Source organism: Sphaeramia orbicularis, chromosome 22 (genome assembly GCF_902148855.1).
Source record: "Sphaeramia orbicularis chromosome 22, fSphaOr1.1, whole genome shotgun sequence".
Lineage (NCBI taxonomy): Eukaryota > Metazoa > Chordata > Actinopteri > Kurtiformes > Apogonidae > Sphaeramia > Sphaeramia orbicularis.
Window position 1 is genome coordinate 6,460,900 of NC_043978.1, and position 22,270 is coordinate 6,483,169.

Here is a 22,270-nt window from a genome sequence, read left to right on the forward strand (position 1 = left end):
CATACAACTTGTGAATTGTTTCCAAAGGAATTTTAAGCCATTCTTCAGTTAGAATACCCTCCAACTCTTTTAGAGACGATGGCGGTGGAAATCGACGTCTTACTTGAATCTCTAAAACTGACCATAAATGCTCAATAATGTTGAGGTCTGGGGACTGTGCCGGCCATACGAGATGCTCAACTTCATTAGAATGTTCCTCATGCCATTCTTTAACAATTCTAGCTGTATTGGGGCATTATCATCTTGAGGTGAAGGTGTTTCCATTATTTTGTCCAACCCCTGTATTCCAAATGGATTAAGTGATTCAACAACCAGTAAAATGTTAAACCTAACCCGTCCACTTAAAGTAGTGTCATTTTATTGAACTAGAGTTTAGTTTGTGAATGTACATGAACTGGACTACAGTTTCTGTTACTGCACCCTCATACATCATCAACCTGATTTGAATAAATGACCCTGAACTTTGGGGTGCGGTGGAGACGCAGTTACCAGGAACTTTTTTACCCCAAATCAATCAATCAATCAATCAATATAAATAAATAAATAAATGTAATTTTGATAAACGGATCCCGGTCCATTTGTTCACTGTGTCAGATGTCTGCTGTTTTCTCTGCTGTGGCTCAGTTTTATTTTCCTCAGTTTGGACTGCAGGTTCACTCTAACGCTGTAGATCTACAGCTGATCTTCACAGCAGAGTGAGCCTTCTCCTCACTGTGGGATCTTTGGCGCTCAGACCTGTTCCACAGACTGACCATCACACACAGCAGTACTTCTATTAGTAAGTACGTGTGTACAAATACCAGGACAGCATTCATTTACAGCCACAGCTCACATTTGGACATCTGGAACAGTTGAACGTCCACATCAGCTTCTGTCTGTCACAGCATCTGTGGTTTGGAAACTTCAGTCCAACTTCCACAGATCATGAAAGAGGCAGTAAAAGTACACACAGTAAAAGAAAATGCTGTAAAAGTACACCTAATAAAATTAAACACAGTAAAAGTAAACACAGTAAAAGTACACACAGTGAAAGTAAACGCAGTAAAAGTACACACAGTGAAAGTAAACGCAGTAAAAGTACACACTGGGGTTAAAATGTATCATACAAATGTTTATTAATGACACAAATACTGTCACTAACGCCATCATCATCATCATCATCATTTCATCCAATCAGGATGTTTGTGACATCTATTTTTAACTTTGTACATAAATGACTGACAGTTAAATTACCGAGCCAAAGCCCCTCCCCCTCCTGATTTAAAGGAATAGTAACTTCTTTAAATCAAAGCCCCTCCCCCTCCTGATTTAAAGGGACAGGAACTTCTTTAAATCCTGTTTGAATTCAAGCTCAAATTCAACTCAAAACGCTGGTCTCTAAGCCCCGCCTCCTCCTCCTTTACCTTCTAAGGGGGCAGGGCTTCCATTTAAAGAGTTTCTTTTCTTGTGCTGTAAGGCAATTGGCGGGTTTGTGGTCACATGTTGTTGAATCCCATCATGCCTTTCATGTTTCCAGCAGCTCCCTGTTGAAACTGACGCATCATGGACTGGAGTCCAGCCATCCCCCCTGGTGGCAGGGAAACAAACAAACAAACAAACAAACAAGTAAACAAACAGGTAAGCAAATGAGTAAACAAACAGGTAAACAACCAGGTCAACAGGTAAACAAGTAAACAACAAGTCAACAAACAGTTCACCCAGCAGGTGAACCATCAGGTGCAAAGTCATGCGGGTGTGGTCTGAGACATGTGGGTGGGGTCTGACCCATGTGGTGCAGGACTCGGGGGTCCATCATCTTGGCCATCTGCTGGTTCAGTTTGGCCATCTGAGACGGGTTCACGTTCTTCGACATGTCTCCACCTGAAACACACACACAGGAGTCACCACATCCCTTCACCTCTGAACAGGCCTTTGATCCCACCCCCTTTACCTTTGAACATGCCTTTGATCCTGCCCCTTTACCTTTGAACAGGACTTTGATCCCACCCCCTTTACCTATGAAGAGGCCTTTGATCCTGCCCCCTTTGACCCCATCCCTTTACCTTTGAACATGCCTTTGACCCCGCCCCCTTTACCTTTGAACATGCCTTTGACCCCGCCCCCTTTACCTTTGAACAGACCTTTGATCCCACCCCTTAACCATTGAACAGGCCTTTGATCCCACCCCCTTTACCTTTGAACAAGCCTTTGATCCCACCCCTATTACCTTTGAACAGGCCTTTGATCCCGCCTCTTTGACCCCACCCCTTTACCTCTGAACATGCCTTTGACCCCGCCCCCTTTACCTTTGAACATGCCTTTGATCCTACCCCTTTACCTTTGAACAGGACTTTGATCCTGCCCCCTTTACCTTTGAACATGCCTTTGACCCCGCCCCCTTTACCTTTGAACATGCCTTTGATCCTACCCCTTTACCTTTGAACAGGCCTTTGATCCTGCCCCCTTTACCTTTGAACAGGCCTTTGATCCCACCCCCTTTACCTCTGAACAGGCCTTTGATCCCACCCCTTTTGGTCCCACCCCTTTACCTTTGAACAGGCCTTCGATCCCACCCCTTTTGGTCCCACCCCTTAACCACTGAACAGGTCTTTGATCCTGCCCCCTTTACCTTTGAACAGGCCTTTGATCCCGCCCATCTTCTTCACCATCTGGGCGAACTTGGTGTACTGGGTGAGCAGCTCCTGGACATCCCTGGTGGCGACCCCTGACCCCCGTGCCACCCTTTGGATCCGGTTGGGCTGTTTACTGAACAGTTTGGCTCCGTCCTTAGAGTCCAGTTCTACAAAAACCAGAGGAACCAGTGGAACCAGTGTGTGACAGTAGAGCCCCGTCAGGTACTGTGGGAAAACTCCCGCGAAAAGATGAAGCACGCACACATACACACACTCATTACCTGGTTGTCCATTTACTTCATCTCTCATCTGTTCGCTCCGTTTTCATCTTATTTACAGTCGGACTGTCATCGCAGTAGTCTTGGGTGCACACTTGACAACTGTTAATCCATTGTTCTTCCCATAGTTTGCCACCTCTCAAACTTTCATCCAGTATACATCCCACATTCACATGTCCCTACTGTCAAACCGAGCGCCTCTCTGACTTCCGGGTTATGTTGCGTCGTGTGCGGGACGCGGTCCTCTGACGTCCTAGTGACATCACCGCAAGGTGCCCGTTTTGCACTGGATTAATTTTATTATTTTTCCTGGCCATTTTAGAGACCCATTGTTAAGGGTATTACATATGTTGTATTGTGAGAGAATTTATTGTAATTATGTGTACATGGTATGTTGTATGGTGTGGGAGATATGGCCAGTTTGGTTTGTTAATTATCTGGTGGGAGGAGCCTCAGGGTTTTAAAAGAGGGCCTTTCTCCATCATGAGTCAGTGGATGCTGAGCTGGTTCCACTGAAGGTAACAGAGCTGGTTACCCTGAAGAATTAATTTTCTCTACAATTGTAAATGTTATTTTTTCATACTTTGTTACTGAGCACTGATTTTTGCACTGTGAGAAGACAAGCACAATAAATCACTTAAAAATCTTTTTTTTGACTACGCCATTATTTTCCCTTTCATCCAGAGGAACCATGTCACACAGTGGAACCAGAGGAAGCAGCGGAAGCAGTGGAACCAGAGGAACCAGTGGAACCAGAGGAACCAGTGGAACCAGTCAGATGAATGAACCTGACATATGCTTGAATACATGAGAAGAACAGGTGAGTGTGATTTTGTGTGTGTCTCTCTCTCTGTGTGTGTGTGTGTGTGTGTGTGTGTGTGTGTGTGTGTGTGTCTCTCTCTCTCTCTGTGTTACCCTGGTCGTTCATGCTGTCCATAATGGTCATCAGTTTCTTCAGTCTGTGTGTGTCTTTGTCTCTCTCTCTCTCTCTCTCTCTCTCTCTCTCTTACCCTCGTCATTCATGCTGTCCATAATGGTCATCAGTTTCTTCAGTCTGTGTGTGTCTTTGTCTCTCTCTCTCTCTCTCTCTCTTACCCTGGTCGTTCATGCTGTCCATAATGGTCATCAGTTTCTTCAGTCTTGCCATCGACTCCTGTTCGTTTCCTTTACTCATAAAGTCTGTCCCAAAACCAGGAATCATGCCCTGAAGTACACAGTAAGTACACAGAATATACACAGGAAGTACACAGAAAATACACAGTAAATACACAGATCAATCCCATACTAATACCCATATTTATACTTTACTAGATTAAAGGATCAGCTGATGAAATGTCAGTTAGGGTTAGGTTATTGATGTCGTGTCAAGAATAGGCGGTTGTTGTTGTGGTTCTTGGGGTTGTTGTTGTTGTTGTTGTTGTTGTGGTAGTAGTTGTTGTGGTTGATGTTGTTGTGGTAGTAGTTGTTATTGTGGATGTGAGCAAAAACACACAGCGCCCCCATCTGGTAGTTTGTGACATAGTGAAATAGTTGCTCCGCCCCCTGTCAGTGACACCCCCCCCCCCCCCCCCCCCGTGCGTCTTCAGTGTGTCCTTACCATGATCTGTCCAAACGGTCCCATCTTCATGATGTTCTGAAACTGTTCATACATGTCCCTGAGGGTGAACTGGCCTGGGGTCAAAGGTCAAAGGTCAAAGGTTGTGAAAGACACCAAGGAAAACTCTGGCCGTTTCTCAGAATCATGAACGCAGAGTCTGGTCTGGGTCAGAACAGTCCCTGACAACGGATGTCCTCAGAATGCAGGTCTATCTGTGATTGGACAGCTGGCCCTGGTGACCTTTAACCCCACCTCCTGGTCCTGGTGACCTTTAACCCTGTCTCTCCTGGTCCTGGTGACCTTTAACCCCGCCTCCTGGTCCTGGTGACCTTTTACCCTATCTCCTGGTACTGGTGACCTTTAACCCCATCTCCTGGTCCTGGTGTCCTTTAACCCTGTCTCTCCTGGTCCTGGTGACCTTTAACCCTGTCTTTCCTGGTACTGGTGACCTTTAACCCCGTCTCCTGGTCCTGGTGACCTTTGAGCCCGCCTCCTGTAGCTGGTGACCTTTAACCCCATCTCCTGGTCCTGGTGACCTTTGATGCTGTCTCCTGGTCCTGGTGACCTGTGGGAGTTCTATGGGTTCTAGGTTTATGTGAACTTTAAATGGAACAGAACTGGGACTGACCGATGATGTTTGACAAGAACAGAAAAACAGACCAGAACCAAACTGAGAAAAAAAAAAACGCCAACTGAGAAACGGCCCAAGATCTGTGACATCATCCATCTGTGTGTGTGTGTGTGTGTGTGTGTCTGTGTGCTGGACAGTACTGTGTGTTCCTGTTCTCACCATGTTTCAGTTTGTCGATCAGCTCCTCGTTGTCATCCAGTTTCAGTTCATTCACTCGGTCGATCAGTCCCTCGATGTCGCCCATTCCTGACGGACAGAGATGGGCGGAGTTACTGAGGGTTTCCACGGAAACACTCCTGATCCTCAGAGTACACACTGTGTTCTTGTACATGAACCGCTTCACACACATCCATATGTGTGCATCTGTTGTCCTGTCACTGTCACATGGACATGACATCATCATCAGCCACACCCCCACACCTGGACACCACCTGTTGACCTTTCATCAGCCACACCCCCTCACCTGGACACCACCTGATGACCTTTCATCAGCTACACCCCCACACCTGTGACCTCCGTCCACACTCACCCAGTAGTTTGCTGATGAAGGGCTGAGTCTTGAAGGGTTCGAAGTCATCAATGTGTTCTCCTGTTCCGATGAAGATGATGGGACTCCTGGTCGCTGCCACGCTGACATCAAACACCACAAGAAGGTTAATGTCGAAGCCCACAGCCCGCCCCGCCTCATCACAGAGCAAAGCATGATGGTCTTACGCGCTCAGAGCTCCGCCTCCCTTGGCATGTCCATCCAGTTTGGTGACGATCACAGAGGCCACGTCCACCTTGTCCTTGAAGGCCTTGGCCTGAGCCTCACATGCCTGGCCAATGGACGCGTCCATCACATACACAATGTTGTCCGGTTGCTACGGAAAGAGGAGATAGCCGCGTGATCGACAGGTACGGAAGCAGGTGTGCTGAGGTGCGTTCAGGTACTGACCACAGCGTTGGACACTTGGAGCATCTCCTCAAACAGAGAGTCTTCCTGTTTGTGTCGTCCACTGGTGTCCACGATGATGATCTCGAAGTTCTCTGCTTTGAACTTCTCCACCCCTTCAGAGGCAATGACCACAGGGTCCATCTCTGTGTAACTGAACACAACACACAGGGTTAAGGAGCCTGAACGCAGCACACAGGGTTAAGGAGCCTGAACGCAACACACAGGGTTAATGCACCTGAACGCACTGAACAGGGTTAACGCAGCTGAATGCAACACACAGGATTAGGGCGCCTGAACATAGCGCACAGAGTTAATCCACCTAAATGCAGCACACAGGGTTAATGCACCTGAACGCAGCGCACTGGCCGTTGTTGATGTTGTGTTAAACTGGGTCTGTGAACTGGTTGCTCAGGTAAGTGTGGTCACATGACACACCTGCCATTGCTCAGGTATGCATGGTCACATGACTCACCTGCCGTAGAAGGGGATTCTGGCTTTGGTGGCATTTTGTTTCAGCTGATCAAAGGCACCTGAAGAAGAACAGAGTCAACACAGAAACTTGGTCAGTCCAGGTGAGCCCAGGTCAGTTCAGGTGAGACCAGGTGAGCCCAGGTCAGTCCATTTGAGTCTGGGTGAGTCCAGGTTAGTCCAGTTGAGTCCAGGTGAGCCCAGGTGAGTCCAGTCCACGTCAGTCCAGTCCAGGTCAGTCCAGTTGGGTCCAGGTCAGTTCAGTTGAGTCCAGGTCTGCCCAGTCCAAGTCAGTTCAGTCCAGTTTGGTCCAGCCAAGTCCAGGTCAGTCCAGTTGAGTCCAGGTGAGCCCAAGTCAGTCCGGTCCATTCCAGGTCAGTCCGGTTCAGTCCAGGTCTGTCCAGTCTGGTCCAAGTCAGTGGTTACCTGCTCTGAAAGTGTCTGCACAGATCAGACAGGTCTTCCATCCTTTCCTCTGGTAATAATAGGCCAACTGTACAAAGACAAGGAAAACACAGTGAGGGTCTGCAAGGGTCTGAGGGTCTTAAGGTCTGAGAGGATCTGAGGGTCTGGGAGGATCCGAGTGTGTGAGGGTCCGAGTGTGTGAGGGTCTGGGAGGGTCTGCAAGGGTCTGAAGGTCTGAGAGGATCTGAGGGTCTGGGAGGGTCCGAGTGTGTGAGGGTCTGGGAGGGTCTGAGTGTCTGTGAGGGTCTGAGGGTCTGGACCATGTGACCCAATTACCATCTCCATCCCTTCCTGTTGCCTCTGACTGGACAAAAGTCAGTTCTATGTTTGGTGAAGACTCTAGAACAGGGGTCACCAACCTTTTCTCCTCTGTGGGCTACTTTTACCTAATGAAGTTGCTGGAGGGCTACTCTAATTTAGCAACATTTATTTACATTGCTATTTTTCATACATACACATATTTTGTATCATACGTTTGTAACATTGTGCTCTTCATTTATTTTATTTATTTATATATCTTTGTTTTAACATTTACAATACTTAAGAAGTGTTAATATGAAACTATTATTTTACTTTAATTAAGAAAATCAAAAGTAAAAAAAACAAAACAAATACAAGCATTTGCATGCTGTATTCCTAAATATTTTAATACTATGTCAAAAATTATGAAATGGAACAATCCTGCATAATTTTATAGAATTACTAAAAACAAATAATACACACCTATATGTGCATTTTTAATACTTTGAAATTGTGAAAAGGAATGTTGTCACTCACACAATAAAACTTCACTAGCATGTGCTGCTGTATTTCTGAAGGATTTGACCTTTTCTAAATTCACATATGCTGTCAAAACATATTAATTAAAACCAGAACTTTGTGCACATAAATCCACCATCCCCGTCACTTCTACAGTCATCACACTGGAGTCAAACGCAGAGGCACCTGTTCAGGTCTGACTCCAGCTGTCTGAGCGCATGCGCAGATAGTGTACATATGTTTGCGCTGGTCCAGGATGTGAACCACTTTACTGATGCCTCTGCTGAAGCGCTGGTCTTGGTCAGTTTAGTGAACATGGACTGTTGTTTTTGGACTGTAGTTTTCAGCTCTTTTACCTTCTCTTCACGGAGGCTGATTCCCACTGTAGAATCTCCAGAACAGTTGCTGTGAACTTTGGTGAAATTCCGCTCAACGTTGCATCTTTTACTGACCTCCAGAACGCGCCACAGATCACACACACACACACTCCTCTTTCACATTTGTCAAACAGAAGTCCATGCCTCGTCGTTGGTGAAAATAACTCCCTGACTATATTCAGCCGACATCGTTGCAGGGCTAAACCCACTACCTGCCTGGCATCTGGCTCATCCTGGGCCCCGCCCCTCTCCAATGACAAGGCAGCAAACCAGCGCTAAAGTTTGATTGACAGCTAGTTGACCGTTTCATCTCAAGAGGGGGACACTTGTAATTTTGATTGGGTGGGAATTTAGACCTGTTCTACCAAATGACGAATCAACTTTGTGTTCTTATATCACTGACCCTTGGCGAACCAAGATCGCGAGCAATGTGTTGGAAGAACCCTGAACTAGTTCTATTTTTAGAACAGGCCTGCGGGCGACTTGCGTGGTCCCTGCGGGCGACCTGGTGCCCGCGGGCACCGTGTTGGTGACCCCTGCTCTAGACGCTGTGAGGACTAACCCTTCACATGAACCCAAACTGTGGTCTAACCCTTCACATAAACCCAAACACTGGACTAACCCTTCACCTGAACCCAAACACTGGACTAACCCTTCACCTGAACCCAAACACTGGACTAACCCTTCACATGAACCCAAACTGTGCAACTTCTGAACCTCCTACATTCAGCTCAGGGTTTGGCATTTGACCTCTGTGTGTGTGTGTGTGTGTGTGTGTGTCGTCACCTTAGAGCAGGTTGTAGTTTTTCCACTCCCCTGCAGACCCACAAACATGATGACATTGTTCTTTCCTTTAGTTGGAGTCCAGGCCTTCACACCAGGGTCCACCAGCTGCAAGACACAAACGGACAACAAACAAACAAACGTATGACAAACAAACAAATATAAACAAACAAACATTCAACAAACAAACAACAGGACAAGAAACAAACATAGATAAACAAACAAACATGGGCCCAAACACACAGTCAGCGGGGGAGGGAAGTGTCTGAGGATCAAACCGTTCATGTCATTCAATACCAAACCACATGGAGCTGGTTTCAAACCAGACCGAACCAGTCCTGGGTTAAAGTCTGGGTGTGTGTGATGTCACAGAACCAGAGTCTGTTCAAGACTAGACTAGATCCTCAGGTCCAGGATTACACACCAGGACCAGGACCTGGGTTAGGTCTCTTCATCTGTCTGTGATTCTGAGACCGGATTCAGATCCCCCAGATCCACAAACTCACTTGAGCCGGGTTTGTGGTTTACCAGGTAACCCCTAGTTTATACTAGGTCTATGTAGACCTGTTGGACCTGAGTCCTTGTTTATACTAGGTCTATGTAGACCTGTTGGACCTGAGTCCTGGTTTATACTAGGTCTATGTAGACCTGTTGGACCTGGATCGTGGTTCATGTCTATGTGGTCCTGGTTCCTGATTCATTTGGGGTCAATGTGGATTTGGGTACTGGTATCTGTTTATGTGGCTCCAGGTCCCATTTCATTGTTCTTATGTGGTCTATGTGGTCCTGGTTCATATATGGTCCTGGTTCATATGTGGTCCTGGTTCATGTGCAGTCTATGTGGTATATGTGGTCCTGGTTCATATGTGGTCTCTATGGTCCTGCTTCATTTGTGGTCTTGGTTCATATGTGGTCTCTGTGGTCCTGATTCATATGTGGTCTTTGTGGTCCTGGTGGTCTGACCTTGACCAGCTCCTTGAAGACGGCGTGCTGGATCATCCTTCTCTTGTTCAGACCTGATGCCATCTCCTCCAGATCTATGGCGGACCTGGGGACACGGGTCACAGCTCAGTCTGGATGCCAAACACACCTGACCACCCGACCACCTCGATCACACAATCCACGACTACGACGTAAACACTGGCGGTTACTATTGCAACAACGGAGACACGCCCCCTCCCACTCACTTGACATTCTCTCTCAACTGTTTGACCAGTTTGATGTTGACGTCGGCCTCCAACAGAGCAGCGCACACCTCCTTCAGCATGGCATTAAGGACCTGGAGGGAGGGGGGGGGGACAAACAGGTGTGAACTGTGTTTCCTCCTCAGGTGTGAACTGTGTTTCCTCCTCAGGTGTGAAATGTGTTTCCTCCTCAGGTGTGAAATGTGTTTCTTCCTCAGGTGTGAACTCTACCTCCTCGTTGATGATGGTGGCGTTGCTCAGGGACCTCAGCGCAGAGGTGATCTTCCTCCCCAAATCGGCCAACACCATGATGGCGGTTTAACAGACACTGGAACAAACACAGCACCATTATCATCATCATCAACATTATTATTCTCTTCATGGTCTTCATCATAATCATCATCTTCATCATCCAGTGTGTGTGGCTCCAGGTGTTCAGACTGACCTTCTGGCAGAAAGTGAGTTTGTTCTTCAGAGCTAGTTCAGCAGGTCTGAAAAACACCACATCATGAAGGTAAGGGGAAAAGCGGGAGAAAGAGGAAAACAGGCAATATAATATGAGTTCAACTGTAGGCTCGGCTTTGGACTAAACTTAGAGCCTGAACCGGACTGAGCTTCAGAACATGGACGGATGTTTGCGTCAACACGTTGTAAACATGCTAACATTAGCTTAGCTTCACCCGTAGCTGCTTTTAAGGGGGTTTTAGCCGTTAGCTTCATTAGCTCCGTTAACGTCACTAGCGCGGTTAGTGTCACCGTCTCAGACCAACGGGCACCGGTACCTACACATAAACACATTCCATGAACTTCAGAGGCAACAGAAGCGAAGGTTCTTACCGACAAACGAAGACTTTACATCACACAGCAGAGCGGCGTCAGCTAAAGCTGTGACCCGGAAGTAGTGCGGTCCGTTACTTCCGGTTTGTCTGAGTAGCGGAGTTACGGTGACACCTGTTGGACGGAGGAGTCCGTCAATACCAGGACAGAAGCATTCTCTCTTTTTTTTTTTTTAATTTAACTTGTGAAAAAAAATACAAACTCTCACTGAGGACAATAACATAGTAATACAAATTAACATAAATATAATAAAGTAAAAAAAATCATGGGGATATGGATGGCATGAACAAAAAAATACATTCAAATACAATACACTGTAAATAATCAGGCAATTTAAATTAAAGGAGCTGAGATGTAACATAGAAGAATTTTTTTGAAATTAAAGTAAGTAATGATCAATGTTCTGGTTTATTTTGATTGCAATTTTGTTTTTTTTTTCCAATTTTCTTAGGGCCAAGACAAAAATTTTAAATTAGTTTATAAAACCAGAAAAGGAGAGCTTATTATTTTTCAATTTTACACAGTGGATATGATATTTTCCTAATAATAAAATTATATTAATAATATCTGAAATAGATGAGGCCAAATTATCAATATAAAAAATAATGATATAATTCAAAAAATGGAATATCATTCATTTTTAGTGAAATCCAATTTTTTTTATGTCTGACCAAAAACCGTGTGATGCAGGACATAAGAAAAATAAATGTTCTAAAGTTTCATCACTGTTATTGCAGAAGGAGCACTGATCCACCTCAAACTTAAACCTTTTCTTAAGGAACTCTGCTACAGGATAAATCCTGTTTATGATTTTAAAATGAGTTTCTTTTACCTTTGGCAAGATTGGCCATTTCATAAATTTACAGTGTGCTTTGTTCAATGTACCAGATGTTAGTGAGGTGGGTCTGTGCCATCTGATCTCTGCAATAATCATGATACAACCTTGACTTCAAAATAATACTAATGAATCTATTGTTACATTTTCTTTCAAACAGATTAGATTCACCAATCAATATTTTTGGTAATGTTGGTATAAATGTATTATAATTTAAGAAGTTTTGAATCAGATGGATTAAAGGTAAAGGAATCACTTTACACATTTTGGTATATTCACTCATAGAACAATCTATATTGTATTTTTCCACAAAATCTGCATATCTTAGAAGGTTACCATCACAATCCATTACATCTGTAACAAATATAACAATCTTTTGGTACCAATCATTTATAATATTGATTTCCTATTCAATGTAATTACTTGATTATTCCATAAAATTGAATTATGAGGAGAAAAATTGTGGGTAAATATCATTTTCCAAAACTGCAGAGTCTGTTTATGAAAATTGGACATCTTGATCGGGATCCTGTTCACATCAAAATCACATTTCAAAACAAAATCTAAACCTCCCATTTTCTTAAACAAAGATCTTGGAATGTGGAACCACATGGAGTTTGGCTGTAATAAACAGGCTTTAAAACAGTTAATTCTAAATGTGCCAACCATAGATTCAAAATCTGGGGCTTTAACACCACCTTTGTCATAGTCCTTTACAAGCTGAGATCTTTTTATGTAGTGGGTTTTATTTCTCTAGAAACTGGAAAATAATTGTGTTTGTTTTACGAATATTTTTAGAAGAGATGAATAAGGAGTGGCAAGGATAAATTAGTTTAGAAATACCTTCAGCTTTAGATAAAGTAATTCTACCAAAGACTAAAAGGTCTCTGATTAACCAGTGACTTAATGTTTTTTTCATATCTAACATACGGTTTGAGATATTAGTGTCTTCTCTTTTAATAAAATGTTTTGATAATGTTATTCCTAAATATTTAACTCCAGATACCACTTTAATTAAGGAACTATAAGAGTCACAGCTTGAATGAATGGGGAGTAGTTAACATTTATTAATATTAAGAGATAATCCTGATGCTTTAGAAAAGACGGAGATAGTGTTTAAAGTTTTATCCACCATTGATTTGTCTTTTAAAAAGATACAGGTATTGTCTGCGAATTGACTTAAATTCCTTATTGAAAATAGTAATTCCGTGTATATCCTTGGAATTATCAATAAGCAGTGTTAATAATTGTGTTGCCAAAATAAAAAGTTTCGGGGAGATAGGGCATCCCTGTCTAATACCACGTAACACTTTAAATCCAGGAGTTAATCCTGGGTTCAGAGACACAGTGCTACTAATGTCTGTGTATAACATTTGAACCAATTTACAAAAATTTACCCCAAAACCCAAAAATTGTAATGTTTTTAACATAAAGGTGTGTTCCATGGTATCAAAGGCCTTGAAAAAGTCTAAAAATAACACATAACTGTCTGTTTTGATATACTCCCTGTAATCTAATAAATTAAGGATCAATCTAGTATGGTTATGTATGTTCCGACCTTTAACAAAGGCTGATTGATTTTCATTAACTACTTTTGATAGACCAAAATCCAATTTATTTGAATAAACATGAGCTAACAGCTTGTAGTCATTACATAATAGTGTTATCGGTCTCCAATTATCAAGCAACAGTTTGTCCTTGTTGGGTTTTGGGATTAGTGTGATAACACCCCGTTTCATAGTAGGTGACAGGTGTCCAGTTGAAAGACATTCCTGGAAGGTATGAAAAAGAAGTTCTCTAATATCAATCCAAAAGTGAATGTAAAACTCCACAGTCAGACCGTCAAGCCTTGGTGATTTTCCTTTTGACATTCAACTGATTGCTATATCTAATTCTTCAATTCTAAGCTCGTCCTCCATTTCTTGCTTAAAATTTTCATCAATTAGTTTGTTATATTCATGAATTTTGTTGAAACATATTTGACATTCATCTTCTGAAAATTGGGATTTATATAATTTGCTATAAAAGTGCTTTATTTCCACATTGATTTCGTCTTGGTTTTCAATACTAATATTGTTAATAAGCAATTTATTGATTTTCTTTTTTTGTCTTTGTTTTTCCAGACTGAAGAAATATGAAGTATTTTTTCACCTTCCTCCAACCATCTAGCTTTTGAACGAATGAATGCTCCTTTTGCTTTTTCCAGATAAAGATTGTCTAGTTGGCTTTGCAGATCATTTAATTTGATTTGTTCTTCTAATGTTAAATTTGTCTTTTGACATAACATGTTTATACCGTTGATAATGCCTTGTTTGGGTTTTTTTTTTTTAGCTTTGGAGATGTTTTTACTTGTTCAGATGGCAATATCTCTAATTTTAAATTTGAACCACTCCCATTTACCCACAGGTGACATTTCTAAATTATCGATTTCTTTTAACAAATTTTTGGTTTTATTACAAAACTCCTCATGTTCTAAAAGACTGCTATTAAATTTCCATAAAGGGTTACAGACAGGCTTAAACCCATTTAGCTGAAAGGATACTGAGACTGCACAGTGGTCAGTTAGGGGTGATGCTGAAATTTCACAATTTACAACTTCCTTAACAAGGTTGGTAGAGATCAGCCAAAAGTCTAATCTTGAGCATTGTCCATTGTTAGCAGAATTGTACCAAGTAAACTGCTTAGCATTTGTATTTCTTGATCTCCAACAGTCAATTTAGTTTCCCTTAGGAATAAAATCATGAAGAATTTCCTCATAGTTGTGGCTTTGTCCTCTTGAAGGAAGGTGATCCATCCATAAGTCAGGGACCAAATTAAAATCTCCTCCAACAATGACTTTGTCAGTATTATGAGTCACTTTCCATTCCTCCAACAGTCTGCTCAAGGAAGAATAACAGGATTTGTTCTGTGCTCTATTATTATATCCATAAGCACATAACAGAATATAGTTGGCATCATTCAACTGTCACTATTAGCCAATGTCCATTAATGTCACCAGTGTGGTTAACTACGTTCCTGGAAAATCTATTGAGCTGGATCATTACTCCAGCTGAGTGTGATGTCCCATGGCTGTAGGAAACATTGTCCCCCCCCATTGTTGTTTCCAGAAGTTAACGTCAATGAGTCTCTTGCAAAAAAAAAAAAAAAAAAAAAAAAAAAAAGTGTTCGTCTGCTCCTCACAAAAAAGAAATGTTGTCTTGCGTTTCGTTTGATTTTTTAATCCCCTGGTATTAAAAAAAAAAAAAAAAAAAAAAAAAAAAAAAAGATGATAACATTCACCGTATAAGCTTAACGGGTGTGCGCGAAGAAGGTGATGCGCAGGAATGAGTAGCTCCTGTGTCCATAACAAAATCTAACATTAACATTTATTGCAGCAACCCCCTAAAAATACCTGAACGTTAATAGAGGCACTGAAAAAAGGTTAATCCATTTTGGAGCCAGATATACCTTGAAATAAATTGCTCACTCAGGCTCCACACAGCGGTTGTCAATCAAAGCATATCCTTCTTTTAGGAACGCTCGTCTCCCCCTCTTCCTGGACCAATGGCTATAACTTAGCTCGAACCTCCCTGTCTTCTTTGGAAAAATCCTCCTGGAATCGAATATGTTTCTCTCTGCGCACTGGCACATCCTTTGATTTTTTCCACACTTCATCCCTTAGGGTTCTCATCCCGAACTGAATTCAAATTGCCTTCGGCGTATTGTTTGAGGTGGCAGCGGTGTTTCTCTTACCCAGACGGTGGACACTGTCAACTGTGTCTCCACAGACAGCGGCACAACTCTGGTGAGTATTCCAGTGACGATTTCCCTTGTGTTTTCCTCATCTTTCTCTGGAAGACCAGTCAGTCTCAGATTCCATCTTCTCCTGTACCGAGCCTGCTCTTCCGTTGCATTTTAAGCTTGCCGTTTTCATTGTGGAGCTTGTCAATTTCTGTTTTCAACTGAGCGATTTCGTCTTTATTTCCTTTAGTGGCCGTTGTATTAGCTTCGATGCGTTTATCTAGGCTCTTTAGCAGGGCCGGACTGAGACTCATTTTCAGCCCTGGAGTTTCATACCTCAGACCGGCCCACTTTAGATCACGACCGATTATTATTAAAATCATGCAATTATAACCTTACATGTTAGGTCTACACACTGTTCTGCAAAGCCTTCTAATTCAGTGTATTTTCTAAAATATTTCCAATTCAGCGCAAGTAAAGGTTGCTTCACAATGTGGATTTATTTTAACAGTGAGTGCACATCGACATCTCCAACATTATTATTCCTCACAACACAACAATAACAGAATCTATATTTTTGTTCTTATAAGTGTTAACATTTTTCAAACCTTTAAAATGTTTGAAATGAAAGAATATATAAAAATATTAAATTAAAAAAAAAATAAAATAAAATAAAGCTTGCTGCACTTTCTAATAACTATTATTTTTGTATCCTCTGCAACAAAAGATTTCCATCACAACTTACTTGCGGTTTGTTCCATCGTTGCTATTGAAAACTTTTGGTATAGTGATATTAGAGATTTGATGAGGATGATAAGAAAAAAACATGTGTATCCTGTGACTGAGGGTGAGCAAAGTAATCAAAGCTAACAGCAGACTCATCTTCATCTGTCTCATTTGTGCCTAGTGGTTCAGGGTTGTGCTGCTGAGCTGCTCCTCTGTCATCAGTAGACTCTGCTCTCCCTTTCATACTTCCTCCAGTTTCTCTAGACTCTCCTGCACCTGGATCACAATAAAAATAATATCTACAGACATTTGGACTTACTTAACTAATTAAGATATTTACATTGGCTAAATATGCAGGCTTATTTAATATGACTTTATGCTATTGCCTTTCAGTTGTGGGCTTTGTGTATTTACTGTCTCACTTTTAATAATAAAAATTAAAATAGGCCAGTACTATCGTTTAGGTCTAGAAAGTGGTTTTAGTGGAACTAATGCTTGTTCACACAGTCTGTTCCAACAGCTCACCTGACCCGGTTCATCGTCCTCATTAGTTGTTTCCAACCGGGAGGTCGTTTTTGTGAAAAAGTTGCAGATTTTGTCACATTTGGCTGCGTTTGCTTCCAGAACTTTCCTCTTTTTAATTCTTGCCTTCTCCACACCACCCTTGCTCTTTCTATTATCCATGTTTCAAACAGCAAACACAGCTGACCATCCAAAACAAACAAAACAAACAGTTTGCTCGTAGAGGGGGTGGGGCCCAGGAACAGCGGCTGCAGATTACGTGATCAACTCAGTGCTCTGACTGAACACCGGCCCCCAAAAATAAATAAATAAAATATTAAATACATATTTAAAGTGAACTCCAGCCCTCGCGGCCCAAATATTATACCGGCCCACCGGGAATTGTCCCGGTCCTCCCGATTAGCCAGTCCGGGCCTGCTCTTTAGCATTTCCATCTGCTTATCCACTTTTTCAGTTAGAGCCTGAACTGCCTGCAGTATGACCATACCGATATCTCCCTCTTCCTTTTCGTGATCTTTCCCCTTCATCTTCTTAGATGATGGACTTTTAATAGGTGTATGAGTTATGTTTATTCTGTTCTCTTTGGTTGACTTTTCATCTACTTCGCTATCTTCAATGTCGCTGTCGTCACGTGTTTTACCAGAGCAGTCAGGCTGTACTCGTGGTCGGACATGCTAGCTTTCATGCCTTTTCTTTTTAAAAGTATCAAAAAGCTTTTTTTAAAAAAAATGTAGAGATTTTAAAAAGGTATTATATAGAGCTATACTCAGATAAAGGTTTTGGTTGTTGCAAAAGAGTTCACGAATCAAGGACTAAACAGTAGTTTTTCTGCAGTACCTGCAATATTGCTGCCTCTCACGCTGCCATCTTGGATCCTTCTCGAGACAGAAGCATTCACGTTCACATCACAAGTCAGTATTTATCACTTAATTTGTAATATTTATGTCCGTCATAACTGATTTGACAGTAGAAGTAAAGTCAATCAAACACCATCTGTTAAAAAAAGGTTACTTTTGAAACACTGTCTCCATTCGGGTGATTAATTATTTTTTCTTTTTTGAACATGGACGAAACGGTTTCACTAAATCACTAAATCTGTTTCCTTTTAAGCCCTGCGATGAACTGGCGACTTGTCCAGGGTGTACCCCGCCTTCGCCCCTATGTAGCTGGGATAGGCTCCAAGCGACCCCCGTGACCCTAGTGAGGATAAAGCAGGTTCAGAAAATGAATGAATGAATGTTTCCTTTTAAAATACTCTTCTTTGTTTTAAATTTGGAGTGACTTACACCACATGATCACACGAACTGTTTTATTGGCTGTAAAAACATGACGCAGGCTTACGTGTCAGACACGTTCTTTGCGGTGCTGCTGTGCGCCTGCGCAGTGTAGCGTGCAGAGCGTGTGAAGATGGAGCTTCAGGAGGCTCAGACTGAAGTGAAACAGCTGATAAGCAGAGTGAGAGCACGAGACCGGGCCAGGCTGATCCACTGGATCCGGAATTCAGGTCTGTGCACGAGCACGAACACTGTTTTCCTCAGCAGCTGAAACAGATCCAACTGAAAAACTACAAACACAAACCGAACCTTTAGGATGAGATTCCGATCTGTCTCCACGGGGACCACCAACCGAACCTTTACCCACGAACCGAACCCTTACCCATGGAGACCATAAACGTTAGCACTACAGTTGGCGTTAGAGTTAACACAAAGTCTAATGTTAACTCTAGGGTTAACTCTAATGCTAACTGTAATGTTAATTTTAACGTTAATTCTAGTGTTAACTCTTATGCTATCTCTAATGCTAACTCTAGTGTTAACTTTAATGCTAACTCTAGTGCTAACTCTAATGTTAATTTTAATGTTAACTCGAGTGTAAACTCTGATGCTAACTCTAGTGTTAACTCTAACGCTAAGTGTAAGGTTAGGGATGCACTGATACCGATATGAGTATCGGCATCAGCTCCGATACTCTGTGTGTGTACTTGTAGTCGTAAAAGATATCTGATACAAATGCACCAATACCACTTACAGCCGTTTGACATTCACAGTTCAGTGCAGCAGGTACACGGCGGTGGAATAATGTGTGGGGAGTGTGAAGATTTTTCAAAATAAATGACGATAAAAGTAACGTTGACTGCAAATAAAATTACAGACAGATACGGACGCAGCGTTCTGTCCATCCTCTGTGTACATTCCACCCGTTTTCCAGGTGCTGGTGAATGCGTACCCAGAATGAGAGTACCAGCGGGTGTACAGAGCGGTGCGGACCGCCGCCAGCGGAAGTGAAAACTAAACTGATCACTCATTTGTCTTTTCTCTTCCTGCTGAAGCTAAGCTTTTAAACCTTACTAGTGAAAACGCTGCAATATTAGTATCACACTAGTGTTGCCTCTGTCATCTCCATGTTTGTTATTACTGACTTTCTTCATCTTCTTCTCAAAAAACTTCACTGGTCTTCGTGGTATTTGTCCAGTATGGTTACTTTAGAGCGGCGCCCCCTGGTGGATTAATTGAGAAACGCTCATTCCAACACATTAAATGTCAGTAGCACCACTTTTTTTCCAGTCAGATTAATGACAACAACAATAAAGTACATTTACAAAAGGAACTAAGAACTGGAATGGGATTATTAAGTACTCGTATCGGTACTCGGTATTGGCAAGTACTCAAATGTAAGTACTCGTACTCGGTCTGGAAAAAAGTGGTATTGGTGCATCCCTATGTAGTGTTAACTCTAGTGTTAACTCTAATGCTAACTCTAGTGTTAACTCTTATGCTAATTTAAAAAAAAAAAAAAACTCTTATGCTAACTCTAGTGTAAACTCTAATGCTAACTAATGCTAACTCTAGTGTTAACTCTAATGCTAACTCTAGTGTTAACTCTAATGCTAATGCTAACTGTGCTCAGGACACACAGTGGTGTTTGTGTCATTGTGTTCATGTTTGTGTGTGTTTGTGTGTCTCTAGATGACCTGGACCACTTCCTGTCCGACAGCCGGACCATGATCCTTCAGGGCATCGCTGATGACCTCAGGGTTCATCTTTCTCTGGACGCCATGTTGGACTGTGAGGTGGTGGCACATAGGAAGGTACTGACATACAATAAACGGAGCTCCGCCCCCTGGTGGGCGGATGCAGTACAGATCATAAGCCCCACCCCTTCCCTGATCCACTGTGAGATGTTCTTGACAGTTTGACATGGATCAGCTGTCCTGGGTTCAAAAAACAAAAAATAAGTTAATAAGTAAGTAAATAAATAAATAAAATAAAAACTGTCCTCGGTTCATGTTCATAGTGTCACACCTGTGGTGGAAAGGATAGTCCTCAAATCCTTCTGAAATCCTCCTTAAGTCTTCCTTAAATCCTCCATAAATTCTCCATAAATCTTTCTTAAATCCTCTATAAATCCTACTTTAATCTTCCTTAAATCCTCCATAAATCCCCCTTAAGTCTTCCATAAATCCTAAATCCTTCAGAAATCTTCCTTAAATCTCCATAAATCCTCCTTAAATCTTCCTCAAATCCTTGTTAAATCCCCCTTAAATCCTCCTTAAACCCTAACCTCTAATCCCCACCCATCTGCTCCCAGATGCAGGCGTGTCGTCCCCCTTAAATCCTCCATAAATCCTCCTTCAGTCCTCCTTAACTCCTCCTTAAACTCTCAACCCTAACCCGTCCTGTCCTGGATGCAGGCATGTCGTCCCCCTTAAATTCTCCTTAAATCCTAACCCTAACCTGTCTGCTCCCAGATGCAGGCATGTCCTCGTCCCCCTTAAATCCCCCTTTAGTCTCCTTTAAACCCTAACCCATCCTGTCCCGGATGCAGGCGTGTCCTCATCCCCTTAAATCCTCCTTAACTCCTCCTTAAACCATAACCCTAACTGGTCTTGTCCCAGATGCAGGCTTGTCCTCATCCCCTTTAAATCCCCCTTAAGTCTCCTTTAAACCCTAACCAGTCCTGTCCCAGATGCAGGCGTGTCCTCATCCCCCTTAAATCCCCCTTAAGTCCCCCTTAACTCCTCGTTGAACCCTAACCCTAACTGGTCCTGTCCCAGATACAGGCGTGTCCTTGTCCCCTTAAATCCCCCTTAAGTCCCCCTTAACTCCTCCTTAAACCCTAACCAGTCCTGTCCCAGATGCAGGCATGTCCTCATCCCCTTTAAATCCCCCTTAACTCCTCCTTCAACCCTAACCCTAACCGTTCCTGTCCCAGATGCAGGCGTGTCCTCGTCCCACCGTCCACGTGGACAGTTTCCTGTACGATGACCACCTGGTGGACTCTCTGTGTGACCAGGGGAAGATGAGCAGAACCTACTGCCTGGGCTGTGGATCCACCAGAACTGCCCCCCTGGGTCAGAACCAGAACCAGCTCTTGGATGGGGTGAGTATGGGTTCCACCAGACCACAACTTCATGGCGTCCTCTTCTTCTTCTTCAGATTTCCTCTCTCACTCGTTCTCGGTCCCGGAGCTTCGGTTCTTGTTCCTCCACGTTCTTCCAGATCTAAGCGGGCGCACGCTGGTGGATGTCGGGTCCAGACTGGGGGCAGTGCTGTACGGGGTCAGAAGTCACCGCACGCTGCCATGTTCATTCAGTCAATGTCCGTTGTTGTGAAGCCCCGCCCACAGTGTGTTTGTCTCCTATGGTGTGTTCAGGGTCACGTGTTCAGCTCGGCGTCTCGTCTGCTGGGAGTGGAGTTCAGCGAGGAGTTTGTCCGTCTGCAGAACGACACCATCCACAAGTACGGACTGCACGACCGGGTCCAGGTCCGTGAGACGGGCAGGGAACGCACCAGAGCCCAGCAGAACCCAGTAGAACCTGTCTGATGTTCTGATGTTCTCCAGGTTCTCCACGCTGACATCCTCACCCAGGACGCTCTGCTGCAGAACACAGACGTTCTCATCATGAACAACGTGTTTGAGTTCTTCATGGAGCCCAGTGAACAGCTGAGGTACAGGACTACACCCCTAACCCCACCCCCTGACCCCCCAGTGAACAGTTGAGGTACAAGACCACACCCCTAATACCACCCCCCTGACCCCCAGTGAACAGCTGAGGTACAGACCACACTCACAGCCCCACCCCCCTGACTCCCCCCCACTGAACAGCTGAGGTAGAGGACACACCCACAGCCCCTCCCCCCCTGACCCCTTGTTTGTCTGTGGTGCGTTCAGGGCCTGGAGGTTCATCATGTTGAACTTCAGGAGGAGTGGAGCTCTGCTGGTGACTGTCCCCAGTTTACAGGAGAGTCTGCACACCTTACAGGTAAACACAGCCGCTCACCTGACCTCTGACCTTACAGGTAAACACAACCGGTCACCTGACCTGACCACGGACCTCCATCTTGTTTGTAGTCCATATTGTTGCATTTGTGTCCGGCAGGAGGAGCCACCGTCTGATTGGGTGGAGGAGCTGCCTGTCGACTACGACATCTATGTCGGCAAAGACACGGACGCAGACGCCCTGCGACAGATCCACCTGTACAGGGTCATGTGACCTACACCTGAAATAAAAATGTTAATGAAAGATTCAGATTGTGTG

General features: G+C 43.4%; 2 protein-coding genes and 1 long non-coding RNA gene across 4 annotated transcripts; 2 read left to right on the top strand and 1 right to left on the bottom strand.

Moving 5' to 3' along the window:
- Positions 1–1,309: 1,309 nt before the first annotated feature.
- On the bottom strand, positions 1,310–11,016 carry srp54 (signal recognition particle 54). Its single transcript, XM_030126751.1, has 17 exons — positions 10,929–11,016; positions 10,537–10,582; positions 10,323–10,419; positions 10,095–10,186; positions 9,871–9,955; positions 8,911–9,015; positions 6,950–7,016; positions 6,528–6,585; positions 6,056–6,206; positions 5,833–5,981; positions 5,648–5,748; positions 5,278–5,364; positions 4,488–4,561; positions 3,986–4,094; positions 2,609–2,779; positions 1,765–1,860; positions 1,310–1,567 (listed from the first exon to the last, which is right to left on the bottom strand). The coding sequence occupies exons 3-17, from the start codon at positions 10,398–10,400 to the stop codon at positions 1,476–1,478; spliced, it is 1,515 nt and encodes a 504-aa protein (XP_029982611.1). The 5' UTR covers positions 10,401–10,419; positions 10,537–10,582; positions 10,929–11,016; the 3' UTR covers positions 1,310–1,475.
- A 43-nt stretch (positions 11,017–11,059) lies between these two features.
- Positions 11,060–17,890, top strand: LOC115413721 (uncharacterized). Its single transcript, XR_003934509.1, has 3 exons — positions 11,060–15,547; positions 17,566–17,642; positions 17,842–17,890. It is a non-coding gene; the product is annotated as an uncharacterized LOC115413721 (long non-coding RNA).
- A 24-nt stretch (positions 17,891–17,914) lies between these two features.
- Positions 17,915–22,257, top strand: LOC115413716 (uncharacterized). Of its 2 annotated transcripts, XM_030126753.1 has the most exons (9): positions 17,915–17,946; positions 18,067–18,235; positions 19,698–19,819; positions 20,944–21,082; positions 21,168–21,289; positions 21,385–21,495; positions 21,574–21,680; positions 21,904–21,994; positions 22,112–22,257. In XM_030126753.1, exons 2-9 carry the CDS (start codon positions 18,139–18,141, stop codon positions 22,223–22,225), a joined length of 903 nt encoding a protein of 300 aa, XP_029982613.1. In that variant the 5' UTR covers positions 17,915–17,946; positions 18,067–18,138; the 3' UTR covers positions 22,226–22,257. The 2 variants fall into 2 exon arrangements, with proteins under 2 accessions (XP_029982613.1, XP_029982612.1); XM_030126752.1 differs by lacking the exon at positions 17,915–17,946 and having other exon boundaries at positions 18,057–18,235; positions 22,109–22,257.
- The last annotated feature ends 13 nt before the right edge of the window (positions 22,258–22,270 follow it).